This window comes from Arvicanthis niloticus, chromosome 25, assembly GCF_011762505.2.
Source record: "Arvicanthis niloticus isolate mArvNil1 chromosome 25, mArvNil1.pat.X, whole genome shotgun sequence".
Lineage (NCBI taxonomy): Eukaryota > Metazoa > Chordata > Mammalia > Rodentia > Muridae > Arvicanthis > Arvicanthis niloticus.
The window spans coordinates 22,714,928-22,737,460 of NC_133433.1; the positions used below are offsets into that span (position 1 = coordinate 22,714,928).

The 22,533-nt window shown below is 40.2% G+C and overlaps 1 protein-coding gene across 1 annotated transcript in view; it reads right to left on the reverse strand.

The window, feature by feature from the left end:
• Rab2a (RAB2A, member RAS oncogene family) overlaps positions 1-10,567 on the reverse strand; it is a 62,192-nt gene extending 51,625 nt beyond the window's left edge. The window contains exon 1 of the mRNA XM_076924232.1: positions 10,182-10,567. Coding sequence (XP_076780347.1) covers positions 10,182-10,227 — 46 coding nt within the window. The 5' untranslated portion in view covers positions 10,228-10,567. The remainder of the gene's footprint in view (positions 1-10,181) is intronic.
• Between the last annotated feature and the right edge of the window lie 11,966 nt (positions 10,568-22,533).

Here is a 22,533-nt window from a genome sequence, read left to right on the forward strand (position 1 = left end):
CAAATTCTGTGAACTAGCCAAGGTTTTTGCTAAAATCTTGTTTAAGTAGAGCTGGTTTCTATTAGACAACACAGAAGTAGACTCAGAATCAGAAACAAATTTAATTATGATTTAACTATGCAGAAAAATTTTTAAAACTAAGATTTATACATGTATTACAAAGGACATCCCAACAAAGTACAATAGTAATTACTGCACAATTCCATTGATGAAATTAGGATACAAGGGTCAGACATACAATTATTTGTTTTAACTTATAACTGGTAAGTCATTCTGTTATTTTATTCTAGCAACTGAAGTAAAATTTTAAGCAGAAGTGATTAGGGCCATGCACACTTTTACTTCCCCCTTTGAGACTGAGGGAGTTTTATTTTATCCAAATAGATGTGATAGCTCTACCAACAGGTTCATTTTTACAAAACAGGTATGTATAACTACAAACTTCCTTCTTTCAAAAAGGGGTTCAAAAATGAGAAACCCTTCTTCATGTGGTGTCTTACGGTTTCTATTGCTCTAATAACGCCATACACAGACGTAACTAGAGGAGGAAAAGGTTTATTTCATGTTCTCAGCTGCAGTCACCCAATCTACTTACGGTGTTCTCATCTTGTCCAGGGAAGTAAGGGCTGGAACACAAGGTAGGAACCTGGAGACAGGAACCTATGTAGAGGCCATGGGGGAGTGCTGCTTGCTAAAAAAAAGCTTTGCTCCCTCATGGCTTGCTCTGTTTGCTTTCTTATAGTACCCAGTATCACCAGCCAAAAGTGGCACCACATAAAATGGGCTGGGCTCTCCCACATCAAACATTAAGAAAACGCACTCTAAACTTCCTGATAAACCAATCTTATGGAGACTTTTTTTTTTTTTTCAGCTGAAAATCCTGCTCCCCAAATGATTTTAGCTTGTGTTAACTTGATATAAAACTAGCCAGCACATCATAAAAGCAAGCACAGAGGAAGTCCAGGTAGAGGGTGACTACTGCCCTACCATTTGTTTCCAAAGACTGGTAAAAACTGGAATGTCTTTCTCTGATAGATTTTCCAATCTTGGTAGTTCAGGAAGATATCTGAGACAGAAAAGAACCTTTTCAAGTTTATTAAATATAAAGGACATCAAGATCAAAATAGCTACTATTTTGTGATCATCATATTGAAATCAGCAAACTAGTTTTTTTAAATAAATAGGCAAAACCTACCCTACTAATTTAAATTTAGGAAGCTCAATGAAGGGAACAATTAACTTTAATACTATTATTAGTAAGCCACTTTGTGGTTTATAAAGCCCCTGTACATAGTTTTATATCAAGCTCAAAAAACAAAAACAAAAGCCCAGTGAAGTATGTAAGTCTGGCATTACATACGATGCAGAGATCTGAGCTTAACCAAGGTCATACAGTGGAGACACCACACCAATCAAAATCTTCTAATTATAAATACTGACTCTTGAAAAGTGTCCAAGAGTGTGGTGTAGGCCAAAATAACCAGAGGGACTTGTGATACCATTTGACTTCTAGGTGCATAGCAGTTATTGCTAAAAATGGACAAATGCTTGTCTTCAACAAAGTTTATTTAATAAATAGTAGTTAATTCATTTTGAGATAAGGCCTTGATATAGTCAGGCTTGCCTGGAACTTACTATACACCCTAAACTGGCTTCTAACTCAGAACCTTCCTAACTTCAGAGTCAGCGTCTTAGATGCTGGAATCATAGGCATATGTCAGCATACCAAGCATGAACATACTACTTACACTAGCATACCAGCAGTAAATAAGAAAGAGAGACACTTTACTGACACTTGAATTCAAACACTGCTATGAAGTTAGAAGAAATGGGGCTTGAACAGACACTTAGCAGACATTGTATCAATTTTACAAACAGAAAACTCAGAAATTTATATTTTAATCCCACAGAGCAATTGCCTTTATAATGGTCTATAATGTACAGGTGACATAACATATCTTGGGAAATGTGATATTCATATTATTGCTTCCTGTGTGAGTACTATAAAAGCTGTATGTTTATTATTATCTATGTCCTGATCCTTGTCTATCTAACAATGGTACCTAATAACAGAAATAAATTCAAATTCAATGATTATATACAAAACATTTCATTTTTTAAACTATAGACTCAAAAATAAATTTTAAAATATTGTAATGGATTACATAAAAAAAATTATAGGAATCCATATCCATAACTTATCAAAATGTAGAGAACAACTGACCATGAAGTACTCAGTCCCAACTGACATATCTACAACATAATCCCTACACCTAATGCTCAGGGAACATCAAGGAAGGGAGTAGAAAGACTGGCAAGAACCAGAGGACCAAGAACTTAATTTCCTGGTATGGTGATAATATGTGCAAGGTGGGGGTGGGGGGCAGATAGATAGCAGAGACAGAGATCCCTGGAACTTTCTGGCTAACCAGTCTAGCCAATCTGATGAGCTCCAGCTTCATCAAGACACTGTGTCAAAAAGACAAAAACACTCTCTCCCAAGAAAAACCTACATGGAGAGAAATGAAGACACCCAATGTTAACTTCTGACTTAGACATGCATATGCCCACGAATCTACACACATGTACCCATACAAATAAATGAGCACATACATTGAAAAAATCACTAATGGAGTTGGAGATGGATGGATGGACTGATGGAGAGATTGGATGAATGAACAAAAAGATTGTTAATCATCTTAATATAAGGAAACTTATATTACAAAAACCATTTAGATACAAAAAAAGGAAAAAAATGCTAAGTACAAGAAAACACAAGAGAGGCTAGAACACTAAAGACAAGCCATAGCAAACTACTTAAAAAGTACCACATGGTCACAGAGAAGGTAAGCAGAAATGTCCTGGGGGCTGGAGAAAGAAGTCAATAAATTATATCAGGACACATAGAGGGCAAAAAAATAAACTTGTTTGGTTTTTTAATCTGTATTATTTGGACACTAGGCAGCATGGTCAAATCTGGGTTGGTTTTTAAAACAAATGTGAGATAATTACAGAAACATTCAAGGAAGACAGAAATTCATAGTCATACATTGTGGTGGTCTGAATGAGAATGGCACCCATAAGCTTGTCCCTTTGAATACTTGGCATCTAGCTGGTGAACTGTTTGGGAAGATTTAGGAGGTATGGCCTTGTTCTTGTAGGAAGAAGTGCATCACAGGGGTAGGCTCTGAGGTTACAAAAGAAAGACATTCTCAGTGCTCTTTCTATGTCCGCTCATGATTGTGCTTCTGTGGCCTTTGCTCTGTCATCATGAACTCTTTAACACTAACTCTCTTAGAACGTAAGGCCAATTATACATTTTTTTTTGTTCTTTAAAAATTGGTTTTTTAAGACAAGATTTCTCTGTGTAGCCCTAGAAGTCTGTAGACCAGGCTGGCCTTGACCTCACAGAGATTTACCTGCCTTGGCCTCCTGAGTGCTAGAATTAGGGGCATGCGCTATCACTCCTGGTTTGTATGAGTGCATGTACTATTTCTTTACATAAAGGGACTAAAGCTCTATGCAGCACCAAATGGCAACTCAACAAACCAAGAGATTAACAAGTCCACAAAAGACAATTTGATAAGGAGCTTAGGGGAAGCAAAAGAATCTTTACAAGACAGGGGAAACTGTTGATTCTGGAGTCAGAAAGGCCAGAGTCTAAAATCCAACTTAGTTATGAGCAGTGTTGTATTGACAGCTTCTTAACCCCCAACTAAAAACAAAGTCTCTGAATGGATACCAATGTTCAGATACAGTGAGTTACACGAGCAGAGAGACTGCCCTATACAATGTTTTAGCAGCTAGATGTGATAAATGACTGTAAGTTTAGCACTTGAGAGACTGAAGGATACAGAACTGCTGCGAGCTCAAGACCAGCAGTGACTACATAATGAGACCTAGAAAGTAACAACCAACCAACAAAGGCAAAAACAAAACTCAAGACTCGAGAAGGAAAGGTTAGTTTGGTTATCTAGGTGGATCCAATGTAATTGCATGCATCTTTAAAAGTGGAAATGCCTAGACTAACCAGAGATGGGAGACACAAGATTTAGAAAGGCAGGACATGGCCCGGGCATGGTGATGCATAGCTTTAATCCCTGATCAGGAGATAGAGGCAGGTAGATCTCTGTGAGTTTGAGGCCAGCCTGGTCTATAAAGCCAAGTTCCAGGATAGCCAGAGCTGTTACATAGAGAAACTCTGTCTTAAAAAACAAATCAACAAACAAAAACCAAAAAAACAGCGTTCCCCAAACCAAACCAACAAACAACAAAGAAAGACAGGACACAAGAAAAAAAATGTGGACAACTGTCTGTTACTACCTTTGAAGATAGAGTAAAACAACCAGTGCATGCACTCTCTATCAGATGTTTATGGATATGGAAAGTTGGGAAAAGCCCTCAAATGATAGCCATCAAAGAAACAGGGATAGGAGCCCTGTAGCTACAGATATTGGACAACCTGTATGAGAAAGGATTTTTACAGAAATCCTTGCTAAAGGCTTGACTTTTGCCAAGACAGTTCAGACATCATCCATCTGAACTGTTGAATGCTAAGATAAATGTGTTTTGTTTGAGCTGCTAATTTTCTTGTAGCTTGTTACAGTAACAGAAATTTAATATATCCTATATTTCCCATTTACACAAAACTCACCTATCTCTGTGCCCTTTACAATTTCTAGAAATGAAGAATAATTTGGTAAATGCCACACTGTGTGCCCAGCAAAACCTATATATCAAACACTTATCACTAGTGACAGCACTGCCTGTACCAGGCACCATCCTGCCTTCAAGGAGCTGGCTGCAATAACACAGCCGTCAATATTAATCTTCCCTTTCTCTCCCAATGTGGTCACAAAGTCAGTATTAGCTATACCTGAGGATGAGAGTATTTAAGATAATTGTGAGAAACCTAACTTTATCATAGCTATAAAAAGCAAAATTGAGAGGGCCTAGCATGGTGATGCACCCCTTTAATTCCAACACTTGGGAAGCAGAGGTAGGTAATCTCTATGAGTTTGAGGGTAGCTTTGAAATATAACAGCAAGTCCCAGATTATCCAGAATGTATAGTGAGGTAAAGGTAAAACTGAGGTAGGTGGGGATAGATGCCAAATGGGAGTGAAGCAGGCCACCAGCAAAGAACAACCCAAGGTCTTTGTTTCACAATTACTAAAAATCTTTCTAAGCAACATAGTTTACCTTTCTTCATCTGTAAAATAGAAACCAAATTAATATGTTGAAAGATTAAAAGATAACAGACCCAATGGTACAAGCCAGTAATTCCAGCATTCAGGAGACAGAGGCAGGAAGATCTGAAGTTGAAGCCAACCTATGTTACAAACAGGAGACCTTAACTAACTAACTAACTAACTAACTAACTAAATAAATAAATAAATGGGCTAAACAAACTGATACATGACTTATAATTCCAGTACTTGAAAGTCTAAGCAAGAAGATCATTTCAGTGCTATCCTTCTCCACACCAAGAAACTGAGGCCTGCCCATGCTATATAAAAATCTGTCTATAAAAACAAACAACAAAACCAAAAGAGGGCAACACCCCCCAAAACAAACAAACAAACAAACAAAAATAAGGACTAGATAAGTCTGTAATCCTAGCACTGAAGAACCTGGAGCAGAAGAATCATTTCAGAAATGAGATCCCATCTCAATAAATAAATAAATAAATAAATAAATAAATAAAAGTGAATAAAAGAATCCCCCAAACCATGGGGTAGACAACAGGGCATTGATATTATGTAGAAACTATAAAAAGCCTTAAGAATTCTTTATGGGAATCTACCACCCAGACAGTGCTGAAAGCTGATGTAATAGAAAAGTCCATACAAACCAAGTCTTAGTATTCTTTAGGGAATACTTAAAAAAAGAAAAGTCTGCAAAGCAGAAAAGTACATCAGTAAGAAAAGTGTCAATTTAGAAACACTAGCATGAAGGACCACCACTGACCAAGAGAGGCATGCTACAGTACTACTACTGCAAACAAAAGTTTTTAAGAATAAAAAAAAATATCATCTCAAGAGATGAAAAGACTCAAGTGCTCTGAATAAAAAAAAAAAAGCAAGAGGTAGAAGAAGGTGACTGACTCCCTGGGTGTGGCAGCCCAGGGTATCCAGCATCTTTTACTTATAAGCAAAGAACAGCTAAAATGTGGAGTATTTTAAAGCTCGTAAATAAGGAAAGTGGATGAAATCAAGTGGGAAGATTTATTAGAAGACTGCTAAGTTAGAGATGAGATGAAGCAGGATCTATGTGGCTCTGTCTTCTGCAGTACAGGAAACACACAGCCTCTAAGCCTGAGGATGAGCAGTGAAGTGAAATGGCACAAGCTTTGCGGGTGGCAGTAGGTAGCAGCCCATGAGATTTACTCAAGGAGTGACTACTGTTCATTGAAACCTTCCCCACACTCCCAAACATGAAATACTGCTGACAGCAACTACAGAAACCTGGCTGGGCCATGCACACAAGAAACAACATGGACACTAGTATTACCATATTAAAACTTAAGAAAGAAAAGGCACGTATAACTTACATTTCTGTAACTTGCTTTTTATACCCATTTGCCTCCTAATCCAACACTCAAACCATACCATTCCACTAACAGTTCAATTTCTAGTGAATTTAACACAGAGACAACTCTGTGGAATCATGACACTTTACTGCTAGGTGGCTCTTCCTCTTTGCAGGAAGACCTCAGTTTCCTTTCCTGTTCACTAAAGAAAAGTCTCCACCTACTTCATCCCAGAAGGGCAACTCTGTCAAATCCCCCAAGGTTTACATGTGAACCAGTGCACCAAAATAATTTTCACCAAATAAATAAGATCTTGCATTGGGGTGCATGACCTGTAATTTTGCTCTGCATTTGTCTGACCTATGGGATAGCTGTCAAATCTTGATATCAAAGCAGGAGTGTGAAGACAAATAAGGAACTCTTGGAAGGAGTTTCTCAGAGTGAGAGCTTATTTATAAATGTATTAGTATTTTGAAACTCTTTTTCTTCCCTGTAAGGTTTCTTAATTTGGGACTTTGAGAGATTGCCCAATGGTTAAGGGCACTTGCTGCCCTTTCAGAGATCATGGGTTCAGTTCCCAACAGCCATACATCTCAGCTCACAACTCCAGTTCCAGGTTATCTGATATGACACCCTCTTCTGGCTTCTACAGACATCAGGCATGTACACAGCATAAACACACACACAGACACAGACACACAGACACACAGACACACACACACACACACACACACACACACACACACCAACATACAGGCACACATGCTATATGCAGACACTTAACACATACACATAAAATTTTAAAAATTTAAAACTTCACAATTTCAACAGTTCAAATAATGAAATCTTGGACAAAGAGGGCTGCATTTGTGATTAGTTCTCAAATATCTAACCTAGGTCATCTAATCTGTGCTTATTATTTAATTTCAGCTCAAATGTCACCTCCTCAGTAAGAACCTCCCCTCAAGGCACACAAACTTTTTCACACAATAGTGAGAAGAAAAGCCTTCCTAATAAAAAAGATCATTTAAAATGCTGGTGGAGTGGGGGAGAAGAGTGGAGGAACAAAGAATGGGGCGGGGAGGACAAGACCACTGCAATCCAACAGGGAAGGAAGAGAGCTGGTCAGGAAAGGCAGTTTTACCACAATCTAGGCAAAAGGAAAAGGGGCATTTTAACTGCGAGTAAACACAACTGGCTTGTGCATTTGTGTAACTAATGAGGGACAGGAGAACTGATGATAAGGTTAAAAACTCACAGAAATGTTAGGTTCCTGAAATATGCTTTTTCTGTTAATAATTATGTGCTTATATTACTAGGCTAGGCTTGCTCAAAGCAAAAACACTTTCCAGTTTATAAATCACACTATACCTGCTAGTATACGCTCTATGATATAAAATGGTAGAAATTTTCAAGCAAAAGCACTAAGGAAAAAGGTAGCACAACTGGGGTTAAAAATTGAAATTATTAATGTATATAGTAGTAGAAATACAGTCCATTTGGCTCCTGATTAATTAATTAACTATATGAGATCTACTTTTGACTAGGTTCATCCTAAAGCACAGATCCAAACAGAACACCTTTTCTTTTCTCAAGAAGTACAAAAGCAAATGCAGATGCCTACACAAATACCTATAAAATAAGTCTGGAATAAACATCAGGAAAATGATATAAATTGAGAACTATAATCCAGAAAATAAGCAGTCACTTCTAACCAAGGTACCAGCAGAATACTGGCATATATGAGGTCAAGATATGTTGACTCTGCAGGCATCATGGAAGACCTGGGCAAGGCTTTAATTAAAAGACTAACAACATTTCTTAGGGAAAGATAATTGCAGAAGGCAGGCCAAACAGAGGGAGGAAGAGGAGGGACCAAGGAAAGCCTCAGAAACCAGACACTGGGCCTCATAGGCAACAGCAAGGTGATAAAGTAGGAAAGAATGCTAGAAGAACAGGAGGTTTGAGGACCAAATTAAAAAGGCTAAGGCACATGTAAGTAAGAGGCTGCCTCTTGACAAAATAGTTCAGAATAAACTCATGTTAGACTATACTAGTTAAACTGGAGTGCTACTCTACAGACCTGTGTCAAGCAGTTAAATGCCAGAACTAGGTCAGATCAGAATGCCAAGAAAGGAGTGCCTTCCCTTCAATCGCACTGGGACTGTTTTTGGATGGGGACAATTTCCTGAGACCAGAGGAAGAATATTTGTCCTCCCATTATTCCCTGCACATTAGTTAATCCACAAGTAGATCCCCAATAAAAACAAGATACCCTGCAAATTATCAACCTAAATTTTGCTGCTGCTGAGACAACTAAGTGGTCAGTTATTCCTGTTTCACAAACCCAGGCATACTGTACTTAATCTGACATCTCCAATTTTACTTTTTTTGTAACTCGGTGCTTTTATTTTAGATACCACTTTTCCAGTTTACAAAAATATGGCTTTACCCAGCTGCACAGAAAACCATCCAGTTTCCTTACATCCTTTCCTTACATACACACACCTTGCTGAAAAACTGTATTTACAGCAGAAGTTTTTATTGGGCAGCAATCATCATACTTGCAGAGTTACTTATAGACCCTGCTACATCATGGAGCAACCTCAAGGTGCTTCTACATTTACAAAGTTGTGTAAGGGGTCCAGGTTGTGCAACAGTCACCACTGAAATCAGACTCTGGTGTATTAATAGTTTTAACACCTAAACAAGCTTTACGTTTATTATTAGATTAGAAATGAGGCCCACATCTCAGGTATTCAAAGTATTTCATGAACAGCTTGCTTACTTGCATGAGAAACTTATTAGGATGCTATTTTTTAAGTGGGAACTGTTTTTTTTTTTTTCTTTTTGCTACAAATGTACACGAGGTCACCTGAAAATTAGCAGTTGTGATCCTGGACTTGACACAACTGAAAAAAAGAAAAAAGAAAAAAAATCAGTAGTCAGTGAGCATCCCCACAGTATGCTCACACCCAGAGAGCACTGACCTGCCTTGCATTACTATCAAATCAAATAACCCCAGCATACACGTGGCAAAAGTCGCCAGAGCTCTACTGTGCTTTAATGACCCCCGAAAAGAATTGCCCTGCCATCGAGTCATGTGATCTGACTTATTCGGACTTGGAGGTTGAGGCTGTTTCAGAACAAGATTTTTTTTTTTTTTCCTTAAAAAAAATTTTTTTTTTTTTTTCCCTCAACAGGCTGTCCCACTTCAGAGTGCTCCTTGCCAGGGCCTAGACGGAAGCGTGCAGGTCGGGGAGGTGGGACCAGGGAGAAAAATCCGGACTGGGGCCTGTCACGCTCTAATTCGCTCGGCTTCCCTCTCCCTCCCCGGGCGGCGGAGACAGTCGAGGCGGGGGACCCCGGGGACGGCCGTCCTGCTGTCATACTCTCCGGGAGTGGCAAACGGCTGCCGCGGGCCCGGCTGCAGCGGGCCCCGGCGGAGCAGGGAAGGCCCAGCCAGGCCGCGGCCGCTCGCAGCGCCCACGTCACCAGTGCCAGCACTGCGGAAATGGAGCGGCGGCCAGGGGACCGAGGGAGGATGGGAGGAAGGGAGGCGCCGCGCCGCCCGACCCGCGCCTACCGGCGCCGCCGCCGTTTGCCCCGCCTGCCCGCCCAGGTCCCCCACAGTGTGCCGCCGGCCTAACCTGTGTCGCCGATGATGATGTACTTGAAGAGATAGGCGTACGCCATGGCCGCGGCCGCTCCGTGCCAGGCTCACGGCTCCTCCTCCCGCTGTGCGCCTCCTCCGCGCCCTCACCGGCGCCGCTCGGCCGCGAACCCGGGCCCCGCCCGCCGTCGGCCGCCGTCAGAGCCAGCAGCAAAGGGCCGAGGGGCAGCGGGACGAACTGACAGCGCCGAGCGCGGATCTCAGCGGCCCAGCCCTTCGGAACAATAACAGCCGCGGCGCCTCCGCCCCGCCTCCGCGCCGACCCGGAAGTGCTGCCGCCGTCGGCGCCGCCGGAGGAGAGGGGAGGAGCCGCGGCCGCGCCCTCCGGTCGGAGTCCCGCCTACTCCGGAGCCCCGCCCACCAGGCCGGGTGTCGGGGAGTCGCGAGGAGAGAGAGAGAGCCAGCTAGGTTCAGTCACCTTCCTTTGTGTGTGTGACTCGCTGTGTGTGTCTGTGTCTGTGTGTCTCAGGCTCTAGTAATCGTGGTATGTCCCTATAATGGAATACTATGCTGTTATGCTGCTCCTAAAATATGTAAAACAAAAAAATCTGTATAAATATTGAAATAAATATATATTTGCATGCCGTTTATCAGACCAGGATTCTAAGTGCTATGTTGTGTTCATGTGTAATGTGTAATGTGTACAATATATGGCTTAATCATGTTCTGTGTCTGTATTTGTACAAAAAACTGAAATAAATGAAGAAGCAACATGAAAGGAAATACTGGTATTAAGTTACATGATGGAATTGGTAAAACATGTATGTGTGTGTGTGGGCAATTTGAAGGTACTTTTGTCTTTGAATATATTCTGTATATATTGCCAGTGGTACCAGCTAGAGGCAGACCCAGTTCTTTAAAAACCCAGGTCTTGAAGAAGGTGGAGGACAGAGTTTAACTATCTGAACAGTTTTCTAGAGAGATTATGTCTGAACCAGTTATGAGAAAGTGTGTATCAAAAGGACAAAGGTTACTACATATCAGCCATGCATTTATAATCTCACCACTTGGGAGATAGGTAGAGGCAGGAGGATCAGAGTTCTAGATCATTCTTTAAACACTGAGGGGTCAAGCGTGAGACCCTGTCTCAAAAAAGTGTGTCCCAAAAATGAGCAGATAAAAGCACTTGCCACGAAAGCCTGTCTTGAGTTCATTCTCTGGAAACCACAATGGAAGGAGAAAACCACACACACACACACACACACACACACACAGAGAGAGAGAGAGAGAGAGAGAGAGAGAGAGAGAGAGAGAGAGACAGAGAGAGAAAGAGAGAGAGAGAGAGAGAGAGAGAGAGAGAGAGAGAGAGAGAGAGGAGATAAAGCAGAATGATGTTCATGGATCTGTTCAGGGGATTTAAGAGTTGTGTAAAGGAAGCTAATTTAATGCTTCAAACCCTCTTCTGTTGGCAATGGAAAGAAACGTTGGAGGAGGAATGAGTGGGCTTTCGTGGCCAGCCTCCTGCTGACTGTCATTCCTTTCCTTTGGGAGTCTGCCATTCTGTGATTATAGTTGATGGCATCACGCTAGGATGACTGAAGTTGGTTGCTACTTCATTTGCATAACTGACAAGCAGGAGCTCACTAGGTTTTTCTTCCTTATTTGGGAGGAGGTTTGCTAAAGGCTCAGGAATTTGATGTAAAAAGTAACTGTAAAGCTCAGGTCCACCTATCTTTAGGGCCTTCCCCAGGTGCTTCAGGTTTGAGGCTGTTTTGCCCTTCCTACCTAGGTGGCTCCATCCAAGTCATCTTTTCTGGGTGTCTGCTCAGAAACTCAGGTCCTTATTCTCAGAGTGTGGTCTTTATCATCTCAGCCCCCGAAGGACAACTCTCTAGAATGTCTGGAGGAGCCTAGCCTCCTTTGGAATCAAAAACATTCCCTAGAGCAGACAGCTAGCCAGAGAAGTTGACTGTGTCAGGCCATGCAGGGCCTTGTGTGCCAAGAAACACACATATAGAACTTTATACAGGAGACACAAAGGAAGTTACAAAGGGGGGACAATTAGGTATGTAGAAAAAAAAACTCCACAGAAATGGATACACAGTGCTAAAGGCAATGTGGTATAAAGATCTTAGTAAACCTGGCTTCTGGTCTTGGCTCTGTCCTGATTGGATGATTGTGACAAATTATTTTTGCCCCCCAGTGCATGGATCTGTACAAGGCTGAAGTTGGTCATTTAGGAAGGCTACTTTACATTGGAATTTGCTTGGCTGAATGTCTGTCCAATCTCCAGATGTAAACGTACCAGTTAAGGTAGTAATCTTTTCCTCCATGCAGAAACTAGGGCCACAGGTGTCCCAGGTACAATGTTCATGCACAGGGCTGTTCTTTTTTAGTGCACAGAGATTGTAGAGGCCAGCTGCAGCATAGCAGTGAGAGTGGCGACTGCATTTTCTTTGTTTCTGAGATTTTTTGCTAGATTATTGTGTACATCCAAGAGCGTGGGCATGTATGTGCTATGGCACTCTACTTGCTCAGCATACAACTTCTGGGAATTGGATTCTCCTGAAACCACGTGGGTCACAGGCAGATCTTGCAGAACAAGGAGTGCAGCTGAATTAGTAAGTTACAGATTCACGGAGAAATCCTTCCTCAAACAAAAACAAAAACAAGGTACAGAGCTAGTGAGGAAGATAGCCACTGTTGATCTCTGGCTCCTGACTCAGGTGCGCATGCGCTGGAACACACATGCACATGCGTACACACAAAACGCAAACTGAAAGGTAAGAAAAGATGTATAGAAGAAAAAAATTTAAATATTGTTAACATTATAAAAAATAAAGCTTAATGTTATTGCTCAGTATTGCAGTACTTGCCGGGTATGATTAAAGCCCTGACGTTCCATCCCAAGCACAGTAAGAATTTTAGATTTATGTTATGTTTATTTATAGGTATGTATGTGTCTATGTGAATATATATCATGTGTTTGAGGGAGAGTAAGGAGCTGAAGTTTCAGACGGTTGTGAGCTTCCTGATGCGGGACATGAAAACCAAACTTGAGTCCTCTGGAAAACCAGTAAGATTTCCTAACTGCTGAGCCTCAAGTGTTTTAAAATAAAGATATAAAACTTTTAAGTGCTACATACTTTCTAAAAATCTAATGACTGCATGAGTTCATGTTTAAAGTCAATTCTGGAGCTGCTCATTGTATACCCATCTGTAATTCCAGCAAACAGAAGACTGAGGAGGAAACGTGGATTAGAGACCAGTCTGGGCTACACAGCAAGACCCCAGTCTCAAAAAGGGAGAGGCATTCTTTCTTCAATTTTTTTTTTTCTGCCACTTATAATATTTTGTTTTATTTTTTCTAATCATATACATTGTTTTAAATTTTCTTGTAATGGGGATATAAATAAATGTCATCTATGACATTTTATTTAGCCTATAAAACTCAATTGTATTTTTCAATAAAAATTCCATAGACTAAATATGAGCAGACTTTCTGGGATTTTCCATTGAATTTGATTTTCAGGACTTTTATTCTCTTAGGAATGAGTTCCAGCCGCCCCATCTCTCAGTCTTACATCATGTCTGGTGGCTTGAAGGTGAAAATAGGAATTTAAATATTATTATGGTTATGTATGGGTTTTTTTTTTTTTTTTTTTTTTTTTGGTTTTTTTCGAGACAGGGTTTCTCTGTGTAGCCCTGGCTGTCCTGGAACTCACTTTGTAGACCAGGCTGGCCTCGAACTCAGAAATCCACCTGCCTCTGCCTCCCAAGTGCTGGGATTAAAGGCGTGAGCCACCACCGCCCGGCGGTTATGTATGTTTTTAAATAACTCCTTGTTCAAGTTCTCTTTAATATTTAAAAGTATAATACTGCATTAGAATTTTGTATTTAGTGTCCCAACCCAAAATTTCTGCTTCAATTTTCTCTGATTTTGAATACCCTCAGGATTCTGAGAAAGGAGGAAGGAATGCAGACTAGGAAAAAATATGAAAGACTATATTTTTTTCTTCTTAACCAGTCTCCTGAAATGCTATAAAAATAATAAACATATTTTTATTTCTACAATTTTATGGGAGGATTCTTTCTGACGACTATGACCCAGAAATACTCAAGAGCCATGTGAAATGGCTTCTTTCAGCCATTTCTAAGTAACCTGTAGAAATGATTTTCTAGCAAATACTTAATAAGCTCAGCACCAATTCTGGAGGAAGAATAAGCTTCAAAATAACTGTGTCTGTTGACAAGCTTGGGTACATGTTCTTAAAAACTACATCAGAGTTCCAACATGAAACTCTATAAACTATCCAGAGAGGATCACATGCACAGCAACCAATATTCAGCATTGAAGCCAGCCTTATGTCCCTACATTTCTTTCCACTTTTCTCAAAGAACTGTAGGTGTGAAATGAGCCCACCAAGGATCCTTCCTTGGAAGTCATCAGGGTCTCACTGCACTGAGCATGAGGTTACAGAAGAGGGGCTGTGTTATCTTAGAGGCCTGCACTTTCTCCTGAGAAATGAGAGTGGGTTGTGCAGATGGAGCATCTTCAGGCTGTTAGTTTCTACAATGGCTGCCTTACCTAGTCCTCCAAGTGCATCAACCCCTTCATTCTGCTTTGCTGTTTTGCTCATTTGTCTTTTCCATGATAGTGGGGGGCAACATTCTTAGTATTCTCTGATTCATTTCTTATCATAGTTACTATTCTGCTGCTGTGAAGAGACACCATGACCAAAGCAACTTATTCAAGAAATAATTTACTAGGGGCTTGATTTCAGTTTTTAAGGATTTAGTTCATGACCATCATGGAAGAGAGCATGGCAGCAGGCAGGCAGTTATGGGACCAGAGCAGTAACTGAGAGATTATATCTTGAGATAGTAATCACAAGGCAAAGGAAGAGAGCTCTCCTGGTCTTTTTATTTTGCCCAAAAAGCCTGCTCCCAGTGACACATTTCCTCCAACAAGGCCATACCTCCTAACCCTTCCCAAACCATTCTGTCCACTGGGTACCAAGTATTCAACCATAGGAGCCTAAGAGGACCATTCTCATCCAAACCACCACACTCCTCTTCTCATGACCCATTGAAACCACTTTTCTGTCTACTACTCCATTCTGCTCATCCTTCAAAATATATACAAACATATATTTGGTTGGTTGGTTTTGTTTTGCCCTGCTGGGGTTTGAACTGGGGATTGAACCTGTGGCTGCCTGTGGCCATGGACCAACTAGGTTCACCTGAAAGGGGGACTGGAAATGAAAAAAAGGACGGAAGGTGAGAGAAAAATGAAGCCAAGACAAAGTTCTCTGAGCTTGAACTTTAATTGTTTAGCTCTTCAATTTAAAGGGAAAGCCCCATCAAACCCCTTGTTTCAGCCGGAGATGGGTGGGGAAACCCATCCTTTGTCACAGCCAGAGATGTCTCAAGGCAAGCTCAGTGAGCAGTCTATTCTTCTAAGTTCCTGTAGCAGGCTGTGCATGCAGCCAAGATGGGTAATTCTACCTGGATCCTATTATTTGGTCTATTGTGGTAAACAAGGTCTTTCAGGCCTGCTCAAGGCTTGAGGGAGGGCACAATTCCCCCTTTTTTGTTTTTTAAAGATGAGCAGTGCCAGCAGCTGGACAGGGCACAAGATTTCATCTCGTCTAGGGTAAAGAGTGGCTGGGCAACTGTGTCTGGCTTAGGTTGACATCTTATTGCAACTTATTACCTGTCATGGAGAACATACAAAGCATTATTGATGTATGCCTCTGTCTTAGGTCTATAGGAGCTCAAGAACACTCTTACCCATCTTTGACTACTGGCCATCTTCGGCACACTCTTTCCCATACAGACCAAAACCACATTCAGACCAAAGGACCTGTGAGTATGCACTCAATGCAATTCTTCATATCGACGGATAACTGCTATGGGGAATAGCTGAGCTTGCTGAGAACAATCATGTGTGAAGGCAACTGTTTGTTTGAGATACAAGGTTCAAAGGTTAAAAGCAACAGGATTATCCAAGCAGTGTAGAAAATAAGGTTGAAAGTGGGAATGTTCCAGTATCTAATCCAGCTATTGGTTGGCAGGGATCAGACACAAGGTCTGACCACCAGGTATATAGTGGGTGGCTTTAAGTAATGATAAAAACCACTTACTCTCCAGTAAGAGTAGAGAATATGCCATGTTAAATCAGCTGGCTAAGGATTTTGAGCCATCTTTATCATTAGAATCATAATTATTAGGCTCAAGATCTGTGTCCACTTGAGGGACCAGTCTTTCAGGCAGCCATCAGGCTCCATATTCTTTTTGTGAAAAAATACAGAGTGAGCCATGACTCCAAATTAAAACAGGGTCAGGACCATTCCATGTATTAGTTAAGGGGTCTCTCCATTTGACCCTGGCAAATGAGCTGGAAGTGATTCCAGTGGCGATCTGCTGCAGACAGACATTTAGCATCAGTTTGCAAAAAAATTTTAAACAGATAAGACAAAAGCAAGGTGTACTTTTGGTAACCTTGGAGGGTATAATTCTCCCTCTTTAGTTTTTAAAAGTCAATTTTTTAGAGTCCCTTGCAAAACCAGGGCAGAAGCACCAGTAGCTGCTCCTCCCACAATCAAAGATTTATAAAGGTATTATTTTAAAGTTCTACAATATCTATTTCACAATTCCTTGTCCTTGAGGATAATAAGGAATCCCAGTAATATGAGTAATATTGTCAACAAAACATCTCAAATGTTTGACTGCAATAGTCAGTTCCATTGTCTATAATATGATATGGAACACCAAGCATAAAAAAAATAATGTAGGCAATAACTAATTATATTTTTAGTTGCTTCTCTTGTTAAAGCAGTTGCAACTAGAAAACCTAAAAAGGTGTCAAGTCACATGTACATATTTTAATTCTCCAAAATCAAGAATAAGTAACATTCATTTGCCATAGTTGATTACATATAAGTCCTCAAGTATTAACACCATTATGAAAAAATTGAGGACACTGAGAACAAATGTTTGCAATTTGACTTGCATACTTTCTAAAAATGCCAAATTATTGTCTCAAGCTATTACTATTTTGATGATGTAAAGAATAAGATTGTATGGCCAATTGTTTCTGTAATGCCTATAATCTGCCTGGTATACAAATCTGCTGTGGCATTGCCCTGGGGTCCAGGCAATCCACTATGAGCTCTTAAAATGTCTTATAAAGTTAAGGAACAGTACGTGTTTCTTAAATTACCTGTATTTGTATAAATAACTATAAAATTTGAGAATTAGCAATATCTAAAAACAGGAACAATTTTAAGCAATTATAAATCATGAGTATACAAATTGAAAGCTTCATTTTAAACAGTGGCTATAGCACATAATTCAATTATTTGTGCTGAAGCAGGGCAAAACTCAAGAAAATGAACATGTGATCTAATTACATATACTGCCTTCCCAATAGATGAGTTTTCTGTAAATACAGTAAACATCTTTTCTATGGGCTGCATGCATAGTAAATTTATAGGAAATATAAAAGCATGCATAGAGGAAAATTGTAACAACTTGTCTTTTGGATAATGATTATCAAATTTGCCTAAAGAGTTTGCCATATAATAGGCCAAGTATTATTATTTTCCAATAACCAATTTAATTGCTGTTTGGAATAAGGAATAAACATTTCATCCAAAATACTTTCAGGATTCTATCTTACAATTCTGTATTAACACAGCAACAATTTCATAATAGGATGTTCAAACTTTACTTGCAGATGAAGAAAGATGAATCCACATTAATGGTTTCTTTTGCAAAAGGGCTGCTGTGAGCACATGAGTAGCAATAACTCAAACAGCCAACAATTAATCATAGTCTATATAATGTATCTGTTGATAACTAAAAGCTTAGTCTACTTTCTGCAAAGCTATTCCTCCTTTATTAGTTAACTGTCGAGGGGAATTAGGATTTGCATCCCCCTTGAGAATATCACACAGAGGTTCAAGTTCTCCTATGGTAAGCTTAAGATGAGGTTTTAGCTAATTAATATCTCCTTAACAACTTTTGAAAATCATTAAAAGTAAACCATTTTTTTTTTTCATGTACACCTGCAAGCCAGAAGATGGCACTAGATCCCATCACAGATGGTTGTGAGCCATCATGTGGTTGCTGGAAATTCAACTCTTATATTTTTGGTTGTGAGTCTAGCCTTTAATGGCTGAGCCATCTCTACAGCCCCAACAATCCATTCTTATTGGAATTTTCTGTGCCACAATCTGCCTAGGATATAACTGAGGTCCCAAATATTGAAAAGATATTGCCTTTGAATCTTTTCTGGAGCAACAAGCACTCCAAAATTTTTAAAGCTCATTATATGAAAGCAAAGATCTCTCTTCAGAGAGATCAGCTAATAAAATATCATACAATGAGTAATATACACTGAAAGATTCAAACACTTAACTTCTTGTATTAAAGCAACAAGGTTTTTTTAATATAATGTAAGGCTATTAACCATTCCTTGAGGCAAACCTTTCTAATGATATCGCTTCATGGACTCTCAAAAATTACAAGCAAATACACTGAATGCAAATGCCCACATTTACCAGGATGTAAAGGAATGGCATAAAAACAATCTTCTAAATCTATAATAATTCTATATGTATTTACTGGAATGGCAGCTGGAGTAGGCAAGTCAGGCTGTAATGCCCCACTAGTTTCATAAATCTTAAGTTTGAACTTTTTTTTTGGATTAATTAAATAACCAATCACTTGTAGCTGAATGAGAGTATCAGATAATAGCCAAGTTGAAGGCCAATCTTGTCCTCTCCTACTCTTAGAGCAACTCTTTTGTTAGCAGACACAGCTATAATGCCATGGAGGGAAACAGGCATAATTTTAATTTCTCCAGCATAATCATTATAATTCCTGGCCCGTAAGCTGTCTGTTGTAAATGTCTTTGGGTCTGAGGATGACCCCTCCCTAGCAAGAAACAAGTAAGACAATAAACAAATTCTGAAAAACACCTTTCTAGGGGCTAGTAGTGATGACTAAGACAAAAGGAATATCTGTCACCCAAGCTTCTGCTGAGCCCAGTCTGTGCATTGCCTTAATTCAAATGTAAATGTTCTTAACCTGGGCCTATTTCCTGAGGTCTGGCCCAAAGATTGTTCTTCCTGCAGGCCTGTACTGTACCACAGCTGTTAAAATACTTTTATTCAACTCTACCTGCTCTATCCTCTTCTCTATAAACATGGGTGAGTCAAAAAAAAAATCCCAAGCTCATGATTGAACTGCCAGCTGCAGCCAATGAAATACTGGCAGTTTAACTATATTTTTAAGTTTCTTTTGCAATATTAGAGTGTAACTATAATTTTGGGAAACAAAACCAATTTTTAACAATGTAAACAATCCATTTTTTTTCTAAAATCAACACCAAGTACATTACTTTTATGTTGCAAGGTTTGCCTGCCAGTTCTTATATATGAATGCATGATAGTGCAGCTTTTAATATCTCATTAAAGAGACATTGTTTTTAAATTGTTTTATATATCTGGTTTCTGAATAACTCCAAGCTTGAATTACCAGTTTTAAGCCAACTTTCTGCTACCAAAGTTGCAAATTTTTAGTCATACCCAATAACTTATAGGCCAATAATCTATAACCAAGACATGCAGAACATATTTATACCATTAAAACCAGGTGTAGGGTAACTTATCAGCTTCTGCTGTGCACATTAAGACTGCCTTTAAAACAAAGTTAAACTAAACCAAGGGGTAGATACCTAGCAGTTTTAACCATTTTTCTTTTGAACATGGAACATAGAACAGCAATCACTCAACCAACGAAACAAAAACAGACAATTGACACACATGGACAGATTGGCAGGCCAAGGATAGACAATAGACAAAGCAGAACTAAGGATTTCTCCAGTAGAAGCCACAGAGAAAAGCGGGACATCTCCTGGTTTTCTCCTGTTCCTAAGAGAGTTCTGAAATAGCCTTTTCCTTCCTTTTTGCTGACACAGCCCAGAGAGAGGACAACTGCTTTTCTGAAACTCTTTCTCTCTCTCATATTCAAGATCTAATTCTCCATCTCTTTCTTTAGGGGGTGAAGCAATGGCTATTGATAGTTACTCCTCAGTGCCCTACTTTCCTAATTTCCCAATTCCTTCTAACCCTGCTCCTCTCGCCTGAGTCAGCTCTTAAGCTTGCACAAATGCCTGTTTAGAATTCTCCTGTCCCATGTTTCGCTGTCACCCCCTAGGTGAAGTCTGCGTTGGTCAACACCTATTCAGCCTAGACCGTATCCCCTTAAACACACTTCCTGCAAATACAGCCTCCAAAAAATAACTAGTGCTAGCAACAAATGCTATTCATTGCTTACCAAGTGTGGGATACTCTTCTTCTTCCATTTTCCGTGGAGCGCCCCCTAAGACAGCATTTCTCAGACAGCATTTCTTGCTGTTTTCAGGCCCCTAGTTTAGGCTGGCACCTGTAGCCTCCTGCGGCCATGGACCAACTAGTTCAGCTCTTCAATTTAAAGGGAAAGTCCCACTGAACCCCCTGTTTCAGCTGGAGATGTGTGGGGGAACCATCCTTAGTCACAGCCGGAGATGTCTCAAGGCAAGTTTAGCGGGCAGTCTATTGTTCTAAGTTCCTGTAGCAGGCTGTGTGTGCAGCCAAAATGGGTAACTCTACCTGGGTCCTATTATTTGGACTATTGTGGTAAACAAGGTCTTTCAGACCTGCTCAAGGCTGTGGGGAGGGCACATGAACCCAAGGCTTTGTACATATAAATAAGCAAGGGCTCTACCACTGAGCTACAACCCCAGGTTCCAAAATCAGAAATAGCAAATTTGTATCCTTAGTCAGTGTGTACAAAACTTTCTTTCATGTGTAAGCTAGAAATTCTAGGGAATGATCTAAGTGCATAGGTCAGAGGAACAATTAAATGAGATTACTGGAATAACAGTAATCTCATTTTCATAAGACAGCACTTCATAAATATTTGAAATAATAATTAGTAAAAACTTAAAAAGCAAGTTAAAACCCAGAGTAGTATTAGCTCTTTCCCCCCACCCACTGCAACTCTGAAAGAAGCTTCCAAGAGATGGTCCACTGTTGGATTCTGGGAGACATGAGATGAAGTCTGTTTTCCTCCCAATGACTAATTGACCTTGAAAAACTCCTCTTCAAATATTCCATCTGTTCAGCACAGAGAGTCTAGCTGCTCACATACTAGAAATATTGCAGATAGACAGACTCTAAAAAAGTGCATTGCTAGCCGGGTGGTGGTGGCACACGCCTTTAATCCCAGCACTTGGGAGGCAGAGGCAGGCGGATTTCTGAGTTCGAGGCCAGCCTGGTCTACAGAGTGAGTTCCAGGACAGCCAGGGCTATACAGAGAAACCCTGTCTCGAAAAAAAACAAAACAAAACAAAACAAAAAAAAAAGTGCATTGCTGGTAGGAGAAAACAAACATACATACTACATTTCACATGCATGATTCTTTACAGTGTACCTGACTATATTAAGAGACCCAGTTCTTCCAGGGATCTCAGCTGAGGTAGGAGACTCAATTTTCAAAATGGCTTACATAGTCAAGTGTTGAGGCCCACACTCTGTCTCAACGCTTTGTGACTAAGTGTTCTGGTCAAGAGAGAGAGAGTGGGGCTGGAGGGGCAAACGACTCGAAGAATGGAGACAAGACAGGGTGTGTGGTCAGGTCTTAATTCTCGTCCTGTCTCCTCTAGTCTCTTTCCGTCTCTTTTATTGAAAGGAAAATCTGGGATATATCATGGCAGGGAGCATGCAGCAAGCAGACAGGCATGGTGCTGGAGAAGTACCTGAGAGCTTTACATCCTTCCATAGGCAGCAGTCAGAGTGAGAGAAACTGAGCTTGGTGAGAACCTTTGAACCTCAGAGTTCACCCCTAGCGACAAGTCTCCTCCAATAAGACCACACTTCCTACTCCTCAAATAGTTCACCAACTGGGGAGGAAGCATGCAATTATATGCCTATGGGATGCACTCTCATTCAAAACATTACAACCTCCTTTTCCCTCTCCTTTTTCTTTTCATGTAATCCATACTGGCATTGAAATCACATTTGTAGCCTAGGTTAGCCCTGAGCTTTGGTCCTTACATCTACTTTGTAAATGCTGGGATGGCAGGCCTTCTCCAACAATGTTCAACTCAGCTGTTTACTTTGACAATGGCATTTCCATGGTAGAAAGTCTAGGAAGCTTACTGCCTTGAACTGGTTTACTTGACCTCTCACCTTATCCATCCTGGCCACACCCCATTTTGTTTTGGCCTCTGAAAACACTTGTACTTTTGGCTCAATGGTTTTACCCAATACTGAATAGTTGATGGGTGAAAAAGTCTCCTGAATTGAGTTCAGTAATTAATACAAATTATTTATTGT